The sequence below is a fragment of the Oncorhynchus mykiss genome, chromosome 6 (assembly GCF_057628025.1).
Source record: "Oncorhynchus mykiss isolate SJ-2025 chromosome 6, ASM5762802v1, whole genome shotgun sequence".
Classification (NCBI taxonomy): Eukaryota; Metazoa; Chordata; class Actinopteri; order Salmoniformes; family Salmonidae; genus Oncorhynchus; species Oncorhynchus mykiss.
Window position 1 is genome coordinate 65,782,716 of NC_143027.1, and position 20,517 is coordinate 65,803,232.

Genomic DNA, 20,517 nt, shown 5'->3' on the forward strand with positions numbered 1-20,517 from the left:
TGCTGCAATCTTTGACTGGTGTTTGTGATGACTAAGACACTGAGTGCCAATGACCCTCTAGCTCTCCTTCAGATCATATTGAGAAATGTAGTTTTTGGTTGGATGCTGATACCAGACTTTGATACTGCCATTTATGCCCATTAGGAATCCCGAGGGAGAGGAGGCTGAGAAACTCGGTGCTTTAGCAATAGGGATCTACACAAAAGTCATATTCTGGTCACACTGCAACAAACCTCACAAGAGGACCATGGGGCCAGCGGGATTTATGAATACAACGTATAGAGTGGGCTGACCTGTAAAAAGGTATAAATTAGTTCCTCTTGATTGGCGACAGGAAAAGGGGGGTTGGAAGCTGCTCGTATCAGAGGAACAGTTGAGGCATTACACAGAGATCTGTCATCTCTAAAAGCAGCCAGCATGAAGAGGGAATCAGAATGGGTTTTGGGAAACATTTTGTTCCAACAGGTACACAACAGAAAATCCATTGGCCCCACTGCACCAAGAACATTATATTCCAGCAGATATGAGAATTACAGCATGATGCTTTGGACTGAGATTTTTACAAAAACCTCTCCACTCTGACTAGGTTCTGCGGAATAAGCCTGGCTTTCTGCTGTGCCCCTTAATTGAGTCTCCATTCTCTCCCACAGCTGCAGTGTGCTTGGCACTTACAAAACTGCCACTGAAGCCATTCACAAAGGGCCTGCACTCTGAGCAGATGCAAATACCAATTTTCCAAATTAAAGTTTCATACAACTAGACGATTTAAATTACATTAACGGCGTCACAACAAAAGGGAAAGGAAATTAGTGTACAGTGGGGCATGTCATTCGGGTTCAAGTCCAGGTTCTGGCTGGGCCACTCAAGGACATTCAGAGACTTGTCCCGAAGCTACTCCTGTCTTGTCTTGGCTGTGTGCTTAGGGTCGTTGTCCTGTTGGAAGGTGAACCTTTGCCCCCAGTCTGAGGTCCTGAGTTCTCTGGAGCAGGTTTTTTTTTATCAACGATCTCTCTGTACTTTGCTCCGTACATCTTTTCCTCGATCCTGACTAGTCTCCCAGTCCCTGCCGCTGAAAAACATCCCCACAGCATGATGCTGCCACCACCATGCTTCAACGTAGGGATGGTGCCAGGTTTCCTTCAGACGTGACGCTTGGCATTCAGGCCAAATAGTTCAATCTTGGTTTCATCAGACCAGAGAATCTTGTTTCTCATGGTCTGAGAGTCTTTAGGTTCCTTTTGGCAAACTCCAAGCGGGCTGTCATGTGCTTTTTTACTGAGGAGTGGCTTCCGTCTGGCCACCAGAAAGGCCTAATTGGTGGAGTGCTGCAGAGATGGCGGTCCTTCTGGAAGGTTCTCCCATCTCCACAGAGGAACTCTGGAGCTCTTTCAGAGTGACCATCAGGTTCTTGGTCACCTCCCTGACCAAGTCCCTTCTCCCCCGATTGCTCAGTTTGGCCGGGCGGCCAGCTCTAGGAAGAGTCTTGGTGGTTCCAAACTGCTTCCATTTAAGAAGGATGGGGGGCCACTGTGTTCTTGGGAACATTAAATTCTGCCTAATTGTTTTCGTACCATTCCCCAGATTTGTGCCTAGAAACAATACGGTCTCGGGGCTCTAGCACAATTCCTTCAACCTCGTGGCTTGGTTTTTGCTCTGACATGCACTTTCCACTGTGGGACCTTATATAGACAGATGTGTGTCTTTCCAAATCATGTCCAATCAATTGAATTTACCACAGGTATACTCTAATCAAGTTGTAGAAACATATCATGGATGATCAATGGAAACAGGAAACAGAAAGCACCTGAGCTCAATTACAAGTCTCATAGCAAAGTGTCTGAATACTTATGTAAATAAGGTATTTCTGTTTTTTATTTATAATAAATTAGCAAACATTTCTAAAAACCTGTTTTGCTTTTACATTATGGGGTACTGTGTGTAGATTCATTTTTATTGAATCCATTTTAGAATAAGACTGTAACGTAATAAAATGTGGAAAAAGTCAAGGGGTCTGAATACTTTCAGAATGCAGTGTCTATAGTAAAAGACAATGCAAAACGATGCGTCAAAGAATCGTTGTGGTGCTGAATATGTTATCTTTGCTTTACTGTGAATCCATTACTTTACAAAATAATGACACCATATCGTTCAAGCACTGAATCACTCGTTAGAGGGGAGGAAATATTGGCTTGCACCAGCACATTTGCATCCCTACGAGGCATAAAGTCAAAGTCTCAATGTCCCACTGAACTCACGCTGGCATCAGAGATCAATAGCCTTCTCAACCTTACAATATAATATTGTATATCCATCTTCCATGATGCCCCCCATTGAGCGGCTGTTGAGATGTTTCAGTGCTTATTACCGTTTTCAGGCCTGCAGGGGTGAAATCATTTTTAGGCCTGAGGGGTGACATTTCTCTCATGCTTTCATGTTCCAGAGGAATACAGGGGGAGAGGGATCAGGCCCTGTCTGATGCACACAGCAGGAGCAACTGGGCACACTGAGTTCCCCCCAGAAGGAGCCACTGTGCATGATGGGGTCAGTTCTAAGACCACTGATGGAAGGACTGGGCCAAATGCTTTCACCATGGTCCCTACCCAAACAGTTGTAGCCTGTTTCAAGTAGGCTTCTCACTCAGGGACACCTAAATGCACACAGCAAATATTGATTTCTGTGCCATTGTGCAATTAAGTATGTTGCTGTGCATGCAAGGATAATGTGTGTTCTAAGCGACTTTGATTATAATAATAATGATGACGATGAGGATGAAAATGGGAATGTGTTTCAGCACCTTATTGTTTTGTTTGGCTGTCTGTTTGTGTACTCCACTGTGTCCTCACATAGCGTAACTGTGATGATCAATCAAAATGTAGTAATTGGGTTGTCCAGTGTTCCTCCCTTTGGATAGAGAATAGACTTAATCTACGAGCAACAAGCAGGACACTGTTATGAGATAAACGTGTTCATTTTCTAACATGAACCTCTCCTGTTGAACTGATGAAGTAGTGTGAACAAACAATTATAATACACCTTGTCATTTAGGTCCCAGTGTCTCTATCTTGTGGCTTAATTAAGTATTGCTAGTGATCTCTCATGCTCAGTGCTTCATCCATTGGAAACAAAGTTGAATGTTCAATTTGCAGGGAGAGACACTGTAAAAAAAATAGGTCAAACATTTATTTGGATACAGAAACCATTAGGTGTCAACAATTACCATAAGCAATATGGGGATACTTTTATCACAAGTTCATGACATACCAACTGATTCCACTTTTCTCCAAGCCAGTCAGTCTGATTGTCAGTAAAGGTGGCTATATTTAATATGCTGTCATCTCTAGGATACGTTTACTAGGCCTACTCTTAGTATGTGACAGGTTGTGGATGACAAGAAGGCATGTGACAATAAATAAGTATTTGACAAGAATGTAAATGTCACATTTCGCTATATAAATGGTAGCCTAGGTTTAATCTTTTCCTTGATTGGAAAACAGTAAAATCAAACTTGAATCATTGTATGACTTCTTGGACTGTACAGTAGCCTACCTTGATGTCAAAATAGGAAAATATTGAAACAATTACAGTTAATAATTGCTGCGACATTGTAAACGAGCAATTACTATCTATTAATTATTAGCACAATTGAAAACGTTCACAATAAAACCCTCCCACATTCTAATCGAAATGGATAATTGTGGAAATGAATGCACAGTAGCCTATTACACAATTTCACTATCGTATCTCATTGGACAGCGGTTGAACGTATGTTCCACACGCCTTCTGTCGGTCGGTGAAATCGCGACTGGTGTGGATTTGCAAATTAAGCGAAATAGGGAACGTTCGTCACCAAGGCAATCAACTTTACTTTCCAACAACTGAGATATTTTTTAAATCTTTGACCTACCTATTTGGATTAAATCATAGCCTTCTGCGTGTGAAGACACAGTGCGGATATTGGCTCCGTTGCCCGCGTTTGCAGAACGAATTGCAACGTTGTGGAGTTGTAATTTATCCAGGTTGCTCTCAAGTGACGCGCATAGCACATTTCTATGATTTTGGTGGGCGACAGTCGCACTTGTCCTCTGGTAATCTGAATTTTGTTGGCTGTATGGAGGGATGTCGGGATGGCTTGCACCAGGAGAACCAAAACTTTGGTGTCTACATGCGTGATCTTGAGTGGCATGACCAACATCGTGTGTCTCCTCTATGTTGGATGGGTCACTAATTATATCGCGAATGTATACATCAAAGTCCCTATGCCTGTCCCAGAGAAAAAGTTAGAAGGCGACAAGAAGGGGGAAACCCTACGGATCATAGAAAGACTTGATCGACTTGAGAATGTGGTCAACCAGCACATACAAGGTAAAGTAACCACTACAGTGAGCAAGTATCCTTTAATTGGCATTTGATAGATTCTGAGTTGCATATGATTAATTGCATTGAATGCATGGTTTGTGATTTATTCATGATATAGGCTCGTTCACTTAGGTCGATATCTCCAAACGCAGCAAATAATGACATTGTTGATTTATAACATAAGATGACCATAACATTGTCCTTTGTGAATAATGTGACCGCCATTTGTCATCTCCTTACTTCGAATGGTGTGCCTGTCTGGACCATGTGACAGAAAGGGAAAAGGACAATGAGATCATTGCAAAGGCCATTGATACTCTGGGGGCAAAATTCCTAGTAGTCTATGCATTATAATTTGAACAGTGTTGGTGACCATAATAGCTTCTCCCACCATGTGAAATATACATATAATAAATGTATAGCTGCAGTTATACTCAACCTTATTGTTCCGTTTGCTGTCTCTCACATGCTGACGCTTAAAACCTTTTTCAAAACCCAAGTCTGTCTCCTTATACATTTTGGCATAATTGTCTATTTTTTTTTGCATCTGTTCATCAGGTTTATTATGAAACTCTTGAAGTTTGTTTTTATGTTAGGCCAATAGTAGAAAACAGTCTAATTCTCTCAGACTGTCTCAAGACTGTCTACAGTTTGTAGTGTAGAATGTGAAAACTAGCCCAGCATACTGTATGTATCTGCTACAATGTCATCTATTTTGAGCTATAAACTCCATGTCAAATGTACTGGGACTACATTTTGAAGGATGTTATGTCAATGTAATACGGCACACACAGTATAAACTGTACCCAAACAGACGTTGGTCTGTCTTCCCCAGACATAGCGTTGGAGACACTGTTGAACTTGCAACAAGTGAACTTCCACAGACAATTTTTTTTATACTGTACTTTATAGTATTATCATCTCACAAGCTCAAATGCAACAGAATGGTGCCATTAATTCAGTTAATCTAATGGGAAGCTGATATATATTTTTTTATTTTTAATATTTTTATTTTTTAGACCATATTGAATATCCTTTTGACTTTGGATTACTCTTGTGTTCTAGGGAATGTCTGGAATTCCCTTCTCAAATTCCTTCAGGCTTTGCCCCTCCATACTCCTACTGTAATTCTCTCCCTCCCTTTCTGTGTCATGATTTGAGCTTTACTATTGTCAACTTGAGAATAATGTTACCCAGGCTCTGATTTGAAGAGAGGACAGGTAGAGTATGAGTTACAGACAGACAGGGAGGCACCCATCCCTAGGTCACGGGCAGAGGTGGACTTCACTGAGCTATGAGGCACCGTACATAGTCAAGCCTGGCTGGTCAGTTGAGTAAACATTCTTTGTGGTGCCAAGACTACATTTCACTGTTTGGCACTGACAGAGAGCAGCCTGTTGAACAGCGCTCTGTACGTTTTCTGTGTAAGAGTGTCTGCCTATCTCCTCAGGAAATGTTTTGACTATTTGTGTTACTCAAAAGGGGAAATGTCGCATTAGGTCAGATTGTAAAGATCAATTCAATGTGGCACAGAACACAGCTGGAAGGACAGAATGCACTCTGTCTATAGCACTATACTGTATGGATGGAGGGTGGACTGATATAACATGCACTGTAACTCACCTGTACATGCATGTTGATTTGGAATGTATCATCAATCACCCTATTAGAGGTGGGCCTCAGGTTTGAGAGAGGTTTGAAGACATGGCTTGGGCAGGCATAAAATATTTTGATTCATTTTGTAGAATAGTAAACTAGGAAGACTACTACTCAGAACACATCTAGAGTTCTGTTTATCTTGCCAATGTAAGTGCCAAGAATGAAAACATTTCTAGTTTGCGTAGCTGACAAGTCCACACACGCCCACCATAAGTGCTGTTACTGCACTCTATGGCTTTCCTCATACTCCCAAAAGGCTTCATACTGTTAATGCATGTGTGTGAGGGTGCTGCTGTACTAAACGGACAACAACTTACACAGTCCTCTATTAATAAATGCGCTGCCATGACACTTGTTTACCCTGAACAAATGACTATCGTTCTAAACCATTTAGTATGTGACAACCAAATATGGACGGAGTGTTCTTGTACAGAGACATAACTGTGTCTTGCACTGTATAACACTGGGCATCATTCAGGCATCAACCACTCCGAATGATGGTGTTTTGTCTTGTAAGTGTGAAGTGTCTTTCCTCCTGCAATGTGTTTACCTGGCTTTTTATGAGCATACCAGCACTCACATTTTGAGCCACTCCGAGTGCTCCTCTACACAGGTAACTGCGAATTCACCTGAGGTCTTCTTGAGTCATCAAAAAGTGAATATGAATTTAGACATGACAGAACTCCAAAGGAGTTTTCTTCCATAAAGTACAGCTGTGCCTCAGACTTTTTTTTTTTTACTATAGATCTCCCCTCTGAACATGAGGAAATAAAAGACAGTATGGGTCTATTTAATGGTGATTGTTTTTGTGAGAAGGCAGTGGTCCTCTGGTTGATTTAACCTCAGGGGCTGTATATTACCCCTGGGGATAACTAATTAAATGGCGCTGATTCAGCGGGAGATGATGATGATGATGATGCCTCAATCAAATCAACCTGTCAAATCAATTGAAAAGCCCTCTAAATCATAATGAGTGTTTACTCTTGAGAAGAGGAGTGAGAGAGTGTGTGTGTTATACGCTCCTTGCTGGAGGGCCAGTAATACATGTTGTATAATGGAACAAGAAATGTATATCTGATGGTATTATCTTTTTGCATGGTTTTGGCTACAGAGCACTTATCTGCCTTGTTGCTTCCACTAAAATATCACTCCACATAATCTGCCATGCCAAGTCAGTTTGCCCCTATATCCTTTCAATTAAATATTGATTGACACATAACGACTGCAAGAGGCTGCAGGCGTTGATCAAGAGTCATAATGCTTAACTTGCTGAATATAGGTTAAATATGGATCGCAAACAAGTGGTTCTCTTGATCTAACATTAGGGCTGAACCGGTCGTGTTCCGCTGATCTGCTGACGGTTGGGAAGCTGCCCAAAACATTAATCAAATCATTGGCGATGCCAGGTTACTTTTGTATTTGTAATTGTTACTTCATGCATGAAAGACTAACATTTGATTGACATACTAGGGAAGTCTGTCAGAAAGTTTTCATTAGATATTTAGTTAAGTACCCTGCTTCCTTTCACTGACAGTCTTTATGTAGCCTACTCTTCAGAGACCAATGAATATCCTCATTTCAGAGCAGAATGCAGATATGCTGTAACCCTTTTCCCTCAAAGGGAAGTGCAGATACAGTATCATTCTCCCATACTTCCTTTTTTTTCTCTCAGAATTCCTCTTAGCAACTCCCACAACTCCCTTAGCAGGTTGTGGATTGGTAGAATGTGGGTGTCAGGGTAACATTAGTTCCATGATAATCAAGTAGAAATGTTGTAATTTCTCTACAGCGTGTCTGTTCTTTACAGAGCACAGCCTCAATGTATGTAGTGGTTTTGGGATTGTAAACTTACTGGAATGACAAAGATCTACCAATCCTAAGTGAATGTGGTGTCAGTGAAAGTGTGCTGAAGCAGAGCTGAAGTGTGACAGTGTGGATAGGGAGGGGAAAGGGAGTCTCCAGAATGTTGATTTCCTTTACCAGTAATGGAACGATTATTGAATTACAGTTAAACAAATGCACAGGAGGACGATTGCTAATGAAAACAATTAATTACCATGTATCCAGAGGGCAAAAACATCATGAAGAAAATCTGAATAAATTAGAAATTGTAACCTCCTTTGCAAGTATTTCAGTTCTGAGTTTCCCCTGACAATTTACTCTAAACAGGAAAATATCTATGGCACTTCTTCAAGGCTACTGTTCCTTGTTTATTTGAATTAAATGATAAAATAGTATCTTCATGTAATTGTTGTTAGTCACTACTCTGATTCTGAGGTAGATTCATGTCTCATTGCTGGAGAAGTGTAAGGAGGGGGTTATTTTTACGGTTTACTCCGTATCTGCTATAATATCTAGAAAGCAAAGTGCAGATAATTCAGGACAGCGTTTAGAAGTGTCCCACTGAAACAAAAGCGTTTGACAGCCCTCTCTGGCTTTACCTTGATTAAGATGGTCCCAATGCAGACTCTTCCTCTCCTCTACCCCACCATCATCCAAAGCAATTTGTCTCAGTCCCTCATATCTGCCCGGTCTATTTGCTAAGTGCACACATGGGCACAAAGACAGCTTGTGTTCCACCAGACAGGCTTTTTAGGGAAGGCTCATCTCCATGTGGCGAAACGAGGAAGCTGAGTGAAGGTGACAGTAACTTAGACAAATTGGAGTGCTTTGTTTTTACATGCTAGATTGTCTACCCATATTCATCTGCCATCCTATATACTTCATAATTCATGCCTCTGAGTAAGAAAGCAACATTTGGGTTTGAGCAAAAAATAACGTATTATTTCTGGAGTTCTACAGTCTTTCTAGTTTTCTAATACCCTATTAGTGTTTGTTGTATTAATTTATTTATGAGTAGGAATGTTTTCTCATAGAGCAGGAAACATACCAGGATGTACTACACAGGGGAAATGCACAAACACATTTTCTTATTTAGGAATTCATATAGAAACTCCCTGACAAGCATGAAGGAAGGGTTGGCACAGTGGTGCAAATCGAGGTCATACAGAGCACAGCACAGTCTGGCTGCATTCAAAAACAGGTCTGGAGATATTTACATATGTAGGATCTTAATTTGAGCCATTTCGCTACAGCAGGAAAATAATCCTGCAGCAACAGGAAATGTGGAGTATTATGTGGATTATCATGAATGGACATCTTTGTAGGGGTTGATGCATTTTTCAAAGGGAAAAGCAAGGGAATAAAGGGAAAATCAAAGGAAAATTCCAAACTTCAGAATCCTTTTTTAAACCTTAAATACACTACACGTTTTACATTTTCTGCATTTCAGGAAGGTTCTCCTGCAACACAGTGATCAAATTAAGATCCTGTATCTGTAATGAAGATATTATTCCGTAGGTAGTGTCTGCAGGTTAAGACATTTAAGGTAGGGTATTGCTGGAGTCTATTGGCAAAGAGGAAAAGAAGAGTTGTTCTTTATTGCATGCCTAATTTCTCTACGCCTCTCCCTTGTGAATCAGCAGATTACAGATGTAGGATCTTAATTTGATCACCCTGTTGCATGTGAACTTTCAAATGCAGTATATTTGAGGTTTAAAAGGGCTTCTGAAGTTTGACATTTTCACAGACATTTCAGACTGGATTTACCCTTATGAAAAATGTATCAACCTCTACAAAAATGTCTTAATTATAATCCACATTTCCTGTTGCTGCAGGATATTTTAACCACTGTAGCAAACTGGCTCCAATTAAGATCCTACATCTGTATTCTGCTGAACGTTGGTGTAAAACTGGATTGACAACCCAGAGACTGAAGGAAGAGATGACAGGAAGGAAGGAGGATACTCCGCAGGAGGCTGCATCACCAGTGACCTGCCCGGGGATTCATCGCTGTTAACCCTAATTGGGATGTTAATCAAAACGCGTATGTCTCATCTTGTCCCCTGCTCACTGGCTGCTCACAGGGCTCATAAAACAACCATAATAATCCATCACTGATACAGAAGTGAACCGAATGGACCTAACTAACTGTCATTGTTTGTTATTCTATGATAGTTATTAATTGGCACATGCGTAGCTGTGAGACTATTGAGGTTGTTGCTATGTCGTTGTTGAACAGTCAGTGAGTGAAACAACTCCCTCCTGCATCAGTGTTCTCATTACGGAGTGTACTGAGTAGAGAGGCTTTCTAACTTATACTAACTATTGAGTGTATGAAGCAGCCAATTACAGAGAAGCCACTTTTTTGCTCCCATATCTTGAGCAGGGGATTCTAATTAGCGGCAATGGGACCTAATTGCTGGTTAATTAGAGGGAATGAGGAACCTGTGAGTAGCTGTGAGTATCGGCCCAATCAGCCAGAGTTGAACATTCCCTGATCCTGACAGAAATTAGCGCTCCACTGCAGACAGGCATTTGTGCTGATGTATTGCAAGAGGGTGCTACTAAGGCATCTCATACCCACAGGATGTTGAAAATCAGCCTCAATTATCACCATGTCTCATTTGATAATTTTTACCCTGGAACTTAATTACTTAGTGCCGCTAAATTCTCCTGTTATCTAATTGTTTTTCAGGATTCCTCGCAAAACACCTGAAGGCAACACCCACACCACACAGGTTTATTTTCAGATGTTTATTAAAATCGCTATAGCAATTAGCATCTGGCCACTTTTGTCCACTGGGCTGAAACACGTCCTGTTATTCATAATAGTTATTACCAATCCATATAATCACAATCTGCCCTGTGCGCATTAAAGACATGCCTAAATTCATGCTGTTGTGTTTTCTCTTAGTGCACATTATTACTACCAATAATAGACTACACATTACTATCATTATATTGAACATGTTCCAAGTAGGGCTGTGGGGGTCATGACATTTTGTCAGTCGGTGATTGTCAAGCAAATAACTGCCGGTCTCACGGCAATTTACTGTTAATTAACATAAACACATTTAGCATCTCCTGGCTTCCACGCATAGCCTACAAGCCACTGATGCAACCTTTGGAACATCTACAGTTTAAAAAGTTTAATTAATCCATTTAATATAGACTACACCATCACAGTAAATCCATGATTAATTTTAGCCCGGTCTAAAGAAACATGATATGAAGAAAATGTAGTCTTTCAGAAGAACAGTACAGCATTCTGAGTTGTCCATATATTAGCCATATGGCTGTGGGCTACACTAGTTCATTTAGCAGACAAGAGTTGCTTAGATTCCACATTATTTTATAGTATGGAGAATACAATTGAACATAGCTGAATAAAAATTAAAGGATATTTTCTACAAATGATTTCCAAAGAAGTGCATGCTATTCTGTGTTAACAAAGAAACAGCTCCTGATATATGATTAATATCGAGTTATTTATGTAACTTTAGTTGTGATATAAACGTTGGGTTATATGTTTAGATTTAGGCATGAGCTCTGATTTGTTTGTTCTGCAGGCTGCACAAACTTCGTCAATCACTCATTCACAATTTGACAAGCATTTGATAATATTCTCAACAGCCCATTGTTCCAATAGCAGTTGGATATGTTTTGTCTTGTCCCGTGTATATATAATTTCTTCATATATATTTCGTAAATATTTTTTATCTCAATTTCCATCTACGGACTGAACGTACTCTCCTGCAACCCGCCTCACCCAATTTGGTACTGATCGGCTATTTTTTTTATACTTTAGAACCGGAACCCCCATCAGAAGCTTACTAGCTAGTCGTCAGTTAGCCCCTGCTAGCGGTCATCACCGTTAACTCGGACATCAGCCAGCCTCAGTCCGGTCAATTCCTGCCAGTCTGCACAGCGTGATATCAACCCAGAGCATATCGGACTGTTTTTTCTCTACTACCGCTCCGGATTCCTACTGCAAGGTCTGGACCTTTACACCGGATCATCGCAGCTAGCTAGCTCCTATCCGAGTGGCTACTCCTGGCTAACGTCTCTGTCCCGACGCAAGCACCAGTTAGCCTGGAGCTAGCCTCAAGCTAGGCCCATCTCCCGGCTAGCCGAAGAGGTCCATCAGCCAATTCTTGGGCTACAATACCTCTTTTGCCAATTTGCCTGGACCCGTTGCTGCCGACACGGAGCCCAATCCATCATGACTGGTCCACCGACGTAACCGTCCGAGGTGGATTCAACAGGCTCTTCCGTTGCGATGTCCCCTGTTTTGGTTAGTGATTGTCTTATTTCACTGTAGAGCCTCCAGCCCTGCTCAATATGCCTTAGCTAGTCCTTCTGTTCCACCCCCCACACATGCGGTGACCTCACCTGGCTTATATGGTGCCTCCTAGAGACACAACCTCTCATCACTCAATGCCTATGTTTACCTCCACTGTACTCGCATCCTACCATACCCTTGTCTGTACATTATGCCTTGAATCTATTCTTCTGTGCCCAGAAATCTGCTCCTTTTATTCTCTGTTCCGAACGCACTAGACGACCAGTTCTTATAGCTTTTAGCGGTACCCTTATCCTACTCCTCCTCTGTTCCTCTGGTGATGTAGAGGTTAACCCAGGCCCTGCAGCTCCCAGCACCACTCCCATTCCCCAGGCGCTCTCATTTGTTGACTTCTGTAATCGTAAAAGCCTTGGTTTCATGTATGTTAACGGTAGAAGCCTCCTCCCTAAGTTTGTTTTATTCACTGCTTCAGCACACTCCGCCAACCCGGATGTCCTAGCCATGTCTGAATCCTGGCTTAGGAAGGCCACCAAAAATCCTGATATTTCCATCCCTATAACATTTTCCGACAAGCGAGAACTGCCAAAGGGGGCTGAGTTGCAATCTACTGCAGAGAGAGCCTGCAGAGTTCTGTCATACTATCCAGGTCTGTGTTCAAACAATTCGAGCTTCTACTTTTTAAAAATCCACCTTTCGAGAAACAAGTCTCTCACCGTTGCTGCTTGTTATAGGCCCCTTTCAGCCCCCAGCTGTACCCTGGACACCATATGTGAATTGATTGCCCCCCCGTCTATCTTCAGAGTTTGTACTGTTAGGTGACATAAACTGGGACATGCTTAACACCTCGGCCATCCTACAATCAAGCTAGATGCCCTAAAATTATCAAGGAACCTACCAGATACAACCCTAAATCTGTAACTATGGGCACCCTCAAAGATATCATCCTGACCAACTTGCCCTCTTAATACACCTCTGCTGTCTTCAACCAGGATCTCAGCAATCACTATCTCATTGCCTGCGTGCGTCAACCGCTCCCTAAAACACTTAAGAGAGCAGGCCTTTCTAATCGACCTAGCCCCGGGTATCCTGGAAGGATATTGACCTCATCCCATCAGTAGAGGATGCCTGGTTGCTCTTTTAAATGTGCTTTCCTCACCATCTTAAATAAGCATGCCCCATTCAAAAAATGTAGAGCTAAGAACATAATTTTATTGATCACCTACCAACCAGTAAGAATTCCGGCTCTCACAGATCTGTTAGTTTTTGTTTAAAATGCAAATTAATTACTTAAACCATACAATGTGATTTTCTGGATTTTTGTTTTAGATTCCATCTCTCACAGTTGAAGTGTACCTATGATAAAAATTACAGACCTCTACATGCTTTGTAAGTAGGAAACCTGCAAAATCGGCAGTGTTATCAAATACTTGTTCTCCCCACTGTATGTATGTGTATATGTATATATACATATACAGTGCCTTGCGAAAGTATTCGGCCCCCTTGAACTTTGCGACCTTTTGCCACATTTCAGGCTTCAAACATAAAGATATAAAACTGTATTTTTTTGTGAAGAATCAACAATAAGTGGGACACAATCATGAAGTGGAATTACATTTATTGGATATTTCAAACTTTTTTAACAAATCAAAATCTGAAAAATTGGGCGTGCAAAATTATTCAGCCCCTTTTACTTTCAGTGCAGCAAACTCTCTCCAGAAGTTCAGTGAGGATCTCTGAATGATCCAATGTTGACCTAAATGACTAATGATGATAAATACAATCCACCTGTGTGTAATCAAGTCTCCGTATAAATGCACCTGCACTGTGATAGTCTCAGAGGTCCGTTAAAAGCGCAGAGAGCATCATGAAGAACAAGGAACACACCAGGCAGGTCCGAGATACTGTTGTGAAGAAGTTTAAAGCCGGATTTGGATACAAAAAGATTTCCCAAGCTTTAAACATCCCAAGGAGCACTGTGCAAGCGATAATATTGAAATGGAAGGAGTATCAGACCACTGCAAATCTACCAAGACCTGGCCGTCCCTATAAACTTTCAGCTCATACAAGGAGAAGACTGATCAGAGATGCAGCCAAGAGGCCCATGATCACTCTGGATGAACTGCAGAGATCTACAGCTGAGGTGGGAGACTCTGTCCATAGGACAACAATCAGTCGTATATTGTACAAATCTGGCCTTTATGGAAGAGTGGCAAGAAGAAAGCCATTTCTTAAAGATATCCATAAAAAGTGTCGTTTAAAGTTTGCCACAAGCCACCTGGGAGACACACCAAACATGTGGAAGAAGGTGCTCTGGTCAGATGAAACCAAAATTGAACTTTTTGGCAACAATGCAAAACGTTATGTTTGGCGTAAAAGCAACACAGCTGAACACACCATCCCCACTGTCAAACATGGTGGTGGCAGCATCATGGTTTGGGCCTGCTTTTCTTCAGCAGGGACAGGGAAGATGGTTAAAATTGATGGGAAGATGGATGGAGCCAAATACAGGACCATTCTGGAAGAAGACCTGAGACTGGGACGGAGATTTGTCTTCCAACAAGACAATGATCCAAAACATAAAGCAAAATCTACAATGGAATGGTTCAAAAATAAACATATCCAGGTGTTAGAATGGCCAAGTCAAAGTCCAGACCTGAATCCAATCGAGAATCTGTGGAAAGAACTGAAAACTGCTGTTCACAAATGCTCTCCATCCAACCTCACTGAGCTCGAGCTGTTTTGCAAGGAGGAATGGGAAAAAAATTCAGTCTCTCGATGTGCAAAACTGATAGAGACATACCCCAAGCGACTTACAGCTGTAATCGCAGCAAAAGGTGGCGCTACAAAGTATTAACTTAAGGGGGCTGAATAATTTTGCACGCCCAATTTTTCAGTTTTTGATTTGTTAAAAAAGTTTTAAATATCCAATAAATGTCGTTCCACTTCATGATTGTGTCCCACTTGTTGTTTCTTCACAAAAAAATACAGTTTTATATCTTTGTTTGAAGCCTGAAATGTGGCAAAAGGTCGCAAAGTTCAAGGGGGCCGAATACTTTCGCAAGGCACTGTATAATTCCCTCCTCCTGGCTGTAGCACTCCAAAGCGCCTCTCACTCAAATCAAATCAAATTTATTTATATAGCCCTTCGTACATCAGCTGATATCTCAAAGTGCTGTACATAAACCCAGCCTAAAACCCCAAACAGCAAGCAATGCAGGTGTAGAAGCACGGTGGCTAGGAAAAACTCCCTAGAAAGGCCAAAACCTAGGAAGAAACCTAGAGAGGAACCAGGCTATGTGGGGTGGCCAGTCCTCTTCTGGCTGTGCCGGGTGGAGATTATAACAGAACATGGCCAAGATGTTCAAATGTTCATAAATGACCAGCATGGTCGAATAATAATAAGGCAGAACAGTTGAAACTGGAGCAGCAGCACAGCCAGGTGGACTGGGGACAGCAAGGAGTCATCATGTCAGGTAGTCCTGGGGCATGGTCCTAGGGCTCAGGTCCTCCGAGAGAGAGAAAGAGAGAAGGAGAGAATTAGAGAACACACACTTAGATTCACACAGGACACCGAATAGGACAGGAGAAGTACTCCAGATATAACAAACTGACCCTAGCCCCCCGACACATAAACTACTGCAGCATAAATACTGGTGGCTGAGACAGGAGGGGTCAGGAATGGTCCAAACACTCACATGGCTCTCTCGGATATCTAAATTCTTATTAACCAATGCCCTTCACGTGATCAGGTCCGACTCCGGGATGCTGGCCTTCTAGGCAGAGTTCCTCTTTTCAGTGTCTGTGTTCTTTTGCCCATCTTAATATTTTCATTTTATTGGCCAGTCTGAGATATGGCTTTTTTTCTTTTCAACTCTGCCTAGAAGGCCAGCATCCCAGATTCACCTCTTCACTGTTGACGTTCAGACTGGTGTTTTGTGGGTACTGTTTAATGAAGCTGCCAGTTGAGGTCTTGTGAGGCGTCTGTTTCTCAAACTAGACACTCTAATGTACTTTTCCTCTTGCTCAGTTGTGCACCGGGGCCTCCCACTCCTCTTTCTATTCTGGTTAGAGCCGGTTTGCACTGTTCTGTGAGGGGAGTAGTACACAGCATTGTACAAGATCTTCAGTTTCTTGGCAATTTCTCACATGGAATAGCCTTAATTTCTCAGAACAAGAATAGACTGACGAATTTCAGAAGAAAGGTCTTTGTTTCTGGCCATTTTGAGCCTGTAATCGAACCCACAAATGCTGATGCTCCAGGTCAGTTTTATTGCTTCTTTAATCAGAACCACAGTTTTCATCTGTGCTAACATAATTGCAAAAGGGTTTTCTAATGAACAATTAGCCTTTTAAAATGAAACATGGATTAGCTAACACAACGTGCCATTGGAACACAGGAGAGATGGTTGCTGATATTGGGCCTCTGTATGCCTAGATATTCCATAAAAAAATCTGCCGTATTAAAGTTTATTTGTCACGTGCGCCGAATACAACACCTTACAGTGAAATGCTTACTTACAGGCTCTAACCAATAGTGCAAAAGAGGTATTAGGTGAACAATAGGTAAGTATAGAAATAAAAACTACAGTAAAAAGTCAGTGAAACAGTAGCGAGGCTACATACAGACACCGGTTAGTCAGGCTGATTTGAGGTAGTATGTACATGAATGTATAGTTAAAGTGACTGTGCATATATGATAAAACCGAGAGAAGCAGCAGCGTAAAAGAGGGGTTGGGCGGGGCACACAATGCAAATAGTCCAGGTAGCTATTTGATTACCTGTTCAGGAGACTTATGGCTTGGGGGTAAAAACTGTTGAAGCCTTTTTGTCCTAGAAATGGCACTCTGGTACCGCTTGCCATGCGGTAGTAGAGAGAACCGTCTATGACTGGGGTGGCTGGGGTCTTTGACAATTTTTAGGGCCTTCCTCTGACACCACCTGGTGTAGAGGTCCTGGATGGCAGGCAGCTTAGCCCCAGTGATGTACTGGGCCGTACGCACTACCCTATGTAGTGCCTTGCGGTCGGAGGCTGATCAATTGCCGTACCAAGCAGTGATGCAAACAGTCAGGATGCTCTCGATGTTGCAGCTGTAGAACCGTTTGAGGATCTGAGGACCCATGACAAATCTTTTTAGTTTTCTGAGGGGGAATAGGCTTGGTCGTGCCCTCTTCACGACTGTCTTGGTGTGTTTGGACCATTCAAGTTTGTTGGTGATGTGAACACCAAGGATCTTGAAGCTCTCAACCTGCTCCACTACAGCCCCGTCGATGAGAATGAGGGCGTGCTCGGTCCTCCTTTTCCTGTAGTCCACAATCATCTCCTTAGTCTTCGTTATGTTGAGGGATAGGTTGTTATTCTGCCACCGTCATGTCTCTGACGACCTCCCTATAGGCTGTCTCGTTGTTTTCGGTGATCAGCCTATCACTGTTGTGTCATCTGCAAACTTATTGATGGTGTTGGAGTCGTGGGTGAACAGGGAGTACAGGAGGGGACTGAGCACGCACCCCTAAGGGGCTCCAGTGTTGAGGATCAGTGTGGCAGATGTGTTGCTACCTAACCTCACCACCTGGGGGTGACCTGTCAGGAAGTCCAGGATCCAGTTGCAGAGGGAGGTGTTTAGTCCCAGGATCCTTAGCTTAGTGATAAACTTTGAGGGCAATATGGGGTTGACTACAGCTCAGCGTACAATGAATGGTATTCTCACATAGATGTTCATTTTGTTCACGTGGGAAAGGGCAGTGTGGAGTGCAATAGAGATTGCATCATCTGTGGATTTGTTTGGGCGGTATGCAAATTGGAGTGGGTCTAGGGTTTCTGGGATAATGGTGTTAATGAGCCAGCCTTTCAAAGCACTTCATTGCTACGGACGTGAGTGCTATGGGTCTGTAGTCATTTAGGCAGGTTGCCTTTGTGTTCTTGGGGACAGGGACTATGGTGGTCTGCTTGAAACATGTTGGTATTACAGACTCAATCAGGGATATGTTGAAAATGTCAGTGAAGACGCCTGCCAGTTGGTCAGCACACGCCCGTAGCACACGTCCTGGTAATCCATGTGGCCCCGCAGCCTTGTGTATGTTGACCTGTTTTAAAGGTCTTACTCACGTCTGCTACTGAGAGTGTGATCACAGTCGTCCGGAACAGCTGATACTCTCATGCGTGTCTCAGTGTTGCTTGCCTCGAAGCGAGCATAGCAGTGATTTAGCTCGTCTGGTAGGCTCGTGTCACTGGGCAGCTCGCGGTTGTGCTTCCATTTATAGTTTGCAAGCCCTGCCACACAAGATGAGCATCGGATTCGGTGTGGAATGATTCAATCTTAGCCCTTTTTTGACGCTTTGCCTGTTTGATGGTTCATCGCAGGATTTCTTGTAAGCTTCCGGGTTAGTGGCAGCTCTGCCCTTTTAGTTCTGTGCAAATGTTGCCTGTAATCCATGGCTTCTGGTTGGGGTATGTATGTACAGTCACTGTGGGGATGACGTCCTCGATGCACTTATTGCTAAAGTCAGTGACTGATGTGGTGTACTCCTCAATGCCATTGGAAGAATCCCGGAACATGTTCCAATCTGTGATAACAAAACAGTCCTGTAGTTTATCATCTGCTTCATCTGACCACTTTTTCATAGACCGAGTCACAGGTGCTTCCTGATTTTAATTTTTGATTGTAAGCAGGAATCGGGAGGAATGAGTTGTGGCCGGATTTACCAAATGGAGGGAGAGCTTTGTACGCGCCTGTGTATTGAGTACATGTGCTCTAGAATGTTCTTCTCTCTGGTTGCACATTTAACATGCCGATAGAAATTTGGTAGAACTGATTTAAGTTTCCCTGCATTAAAGTCTCCGGCCACTAGGAGCGCCGCATCTGGGTGAGTGGTTTCCTGTTTGCTTATTTCCTTCATTTGCTGACTGAATGAGGTCTTAGTGCCAGCATCTGTCTGTGGTGGTAAATAAACAGCCACTAAAAGTATAGCTGAAAACTCTCTAGGCAAGTAGTGTGGGCTGCAATTTATATCAATATACTTCAGGCGAGCAAAATCTAGAAACTTCCTCAGATTTCGTGCACCAGCTGTTATTTACAAATATGCACAGAACGCCCCGCCTCGAGTGTGCTGTTCTATCTTGCCGGTGCAGCGTATATTCCACTAGCTGAATATCCGTGTCGTAATTTGGCCCTGTCCTGTGCCTCTTGCTTGTTGAAGAAAAACTCTTCGTCTAATCCGAGGTGAGTGATCTCTGTCCTGAAATTCAGAAGCTCTTTTTGCCGTAAGATACGGTTGCAGAAACATTATGTACAAAATAAGTTACAAATAACATGAAAACAAAACATAATAGCACAATTGATTGGGCGCCTGTAAAACTGCTACCATTTCTTCCGACGCCATTTTACTACAATAGTCATTTACAACATCTACACTGTATTTCTGATTTAATTTGATGTTATTTTAATGGACAAAAATGTGCTTTTCTTTGAAAAACAAGGACATTTCTAAGTGACCGATCCTGATGATTCGTTTTGAAGCCAGAGCAACGTGCACGGATCGGTTGAAGCCCATTGAGTGCACCTGCTGTTATTGTTTTTTGTTGTAAACCACAGATGACTCAAAAGAGTTACTTTGAACAGATGTTGTTATGAGGGGGAAATCATCCATGCCTGCACTATCAAACCTCTCCATTCTGGCCAGTGGGCGGAGGGCAGTGGTTTAGTCATCTGTCTCAGACTGACTCATCTCGTAAGGAAGAACAGCGCTGTAGAAGCTAACAGAGACTCAAATTCAGCGTAGCTCACTCAAGAGACTGTTGTCTTGAAACAAAACATTGGATTAGGTTTAATATTTGTGTTTTAAAGATTTTTAAAGCAGTTTCCCAGGAACGGTTCAGGTAAGCTTCAAGGCAAGCTCCTAATCTGCTCTGCTCAGAAAGAAGACGCAATGATGTGTAAACTTTCCCACTGTGTGAACTTTGCCACCTGTGTCGGTATGTTTCGCCTCTGGCATTACCATGCGTCTTGTAACCTTTTGAATCGAGATAAAATTGCTTCAAAGAATATCAACCACTCTCATTATCCCATCCTGTTTTGATTACTTCATTCACCTTACATCAAAGATAAACCCTAATTATTTTAACTTTAAGTTGTGACATTAGCATGAAAGACAGTAGCCTTAAATTCTTATTTTAAGAGAATGATAATCTATTTAGCCTTCAAGTTCAACTCACTCTTCCTCTTCTCTCCAGTTGAAATTGAAAGCCCCTGTGACATTGGCATTTGCGTACGTCAGATGTGAGGACAGCCTGTTCCTCTGCTGTTTCAGTAAACTCTTACACTTGGGGTGTTGGTGTCAGATGCCTCATGTTGAAGAGCACA

General features: G+C 42.3%; 1 protein-coding gene across 1 annotated transcript in view; it reads left to right on the top strand.

Moving 5' to 3' along the window:
* Positions 1-860: 860 nt before the first annotated feature.
* The window catches only part of LOC110526373 (polypeptide N-acetylgalactosaminyltransferase 18), a 90,100-nt gene continuing 70,443 nt past the window's right edge, over positions 861-20,517 (top strand). The window contains exon 1 of the mRNA XM_021607289.3: positions 861-4,362. Within this exon, the coding sequence (XP_021462964.2) occupies positions 4,125-4,362 (238 nt within the window). The 5' untranslated portion in view covers positions 861-4,124. The remainder of the gene's footprint in view (positions 4,363-20,517) is intronic.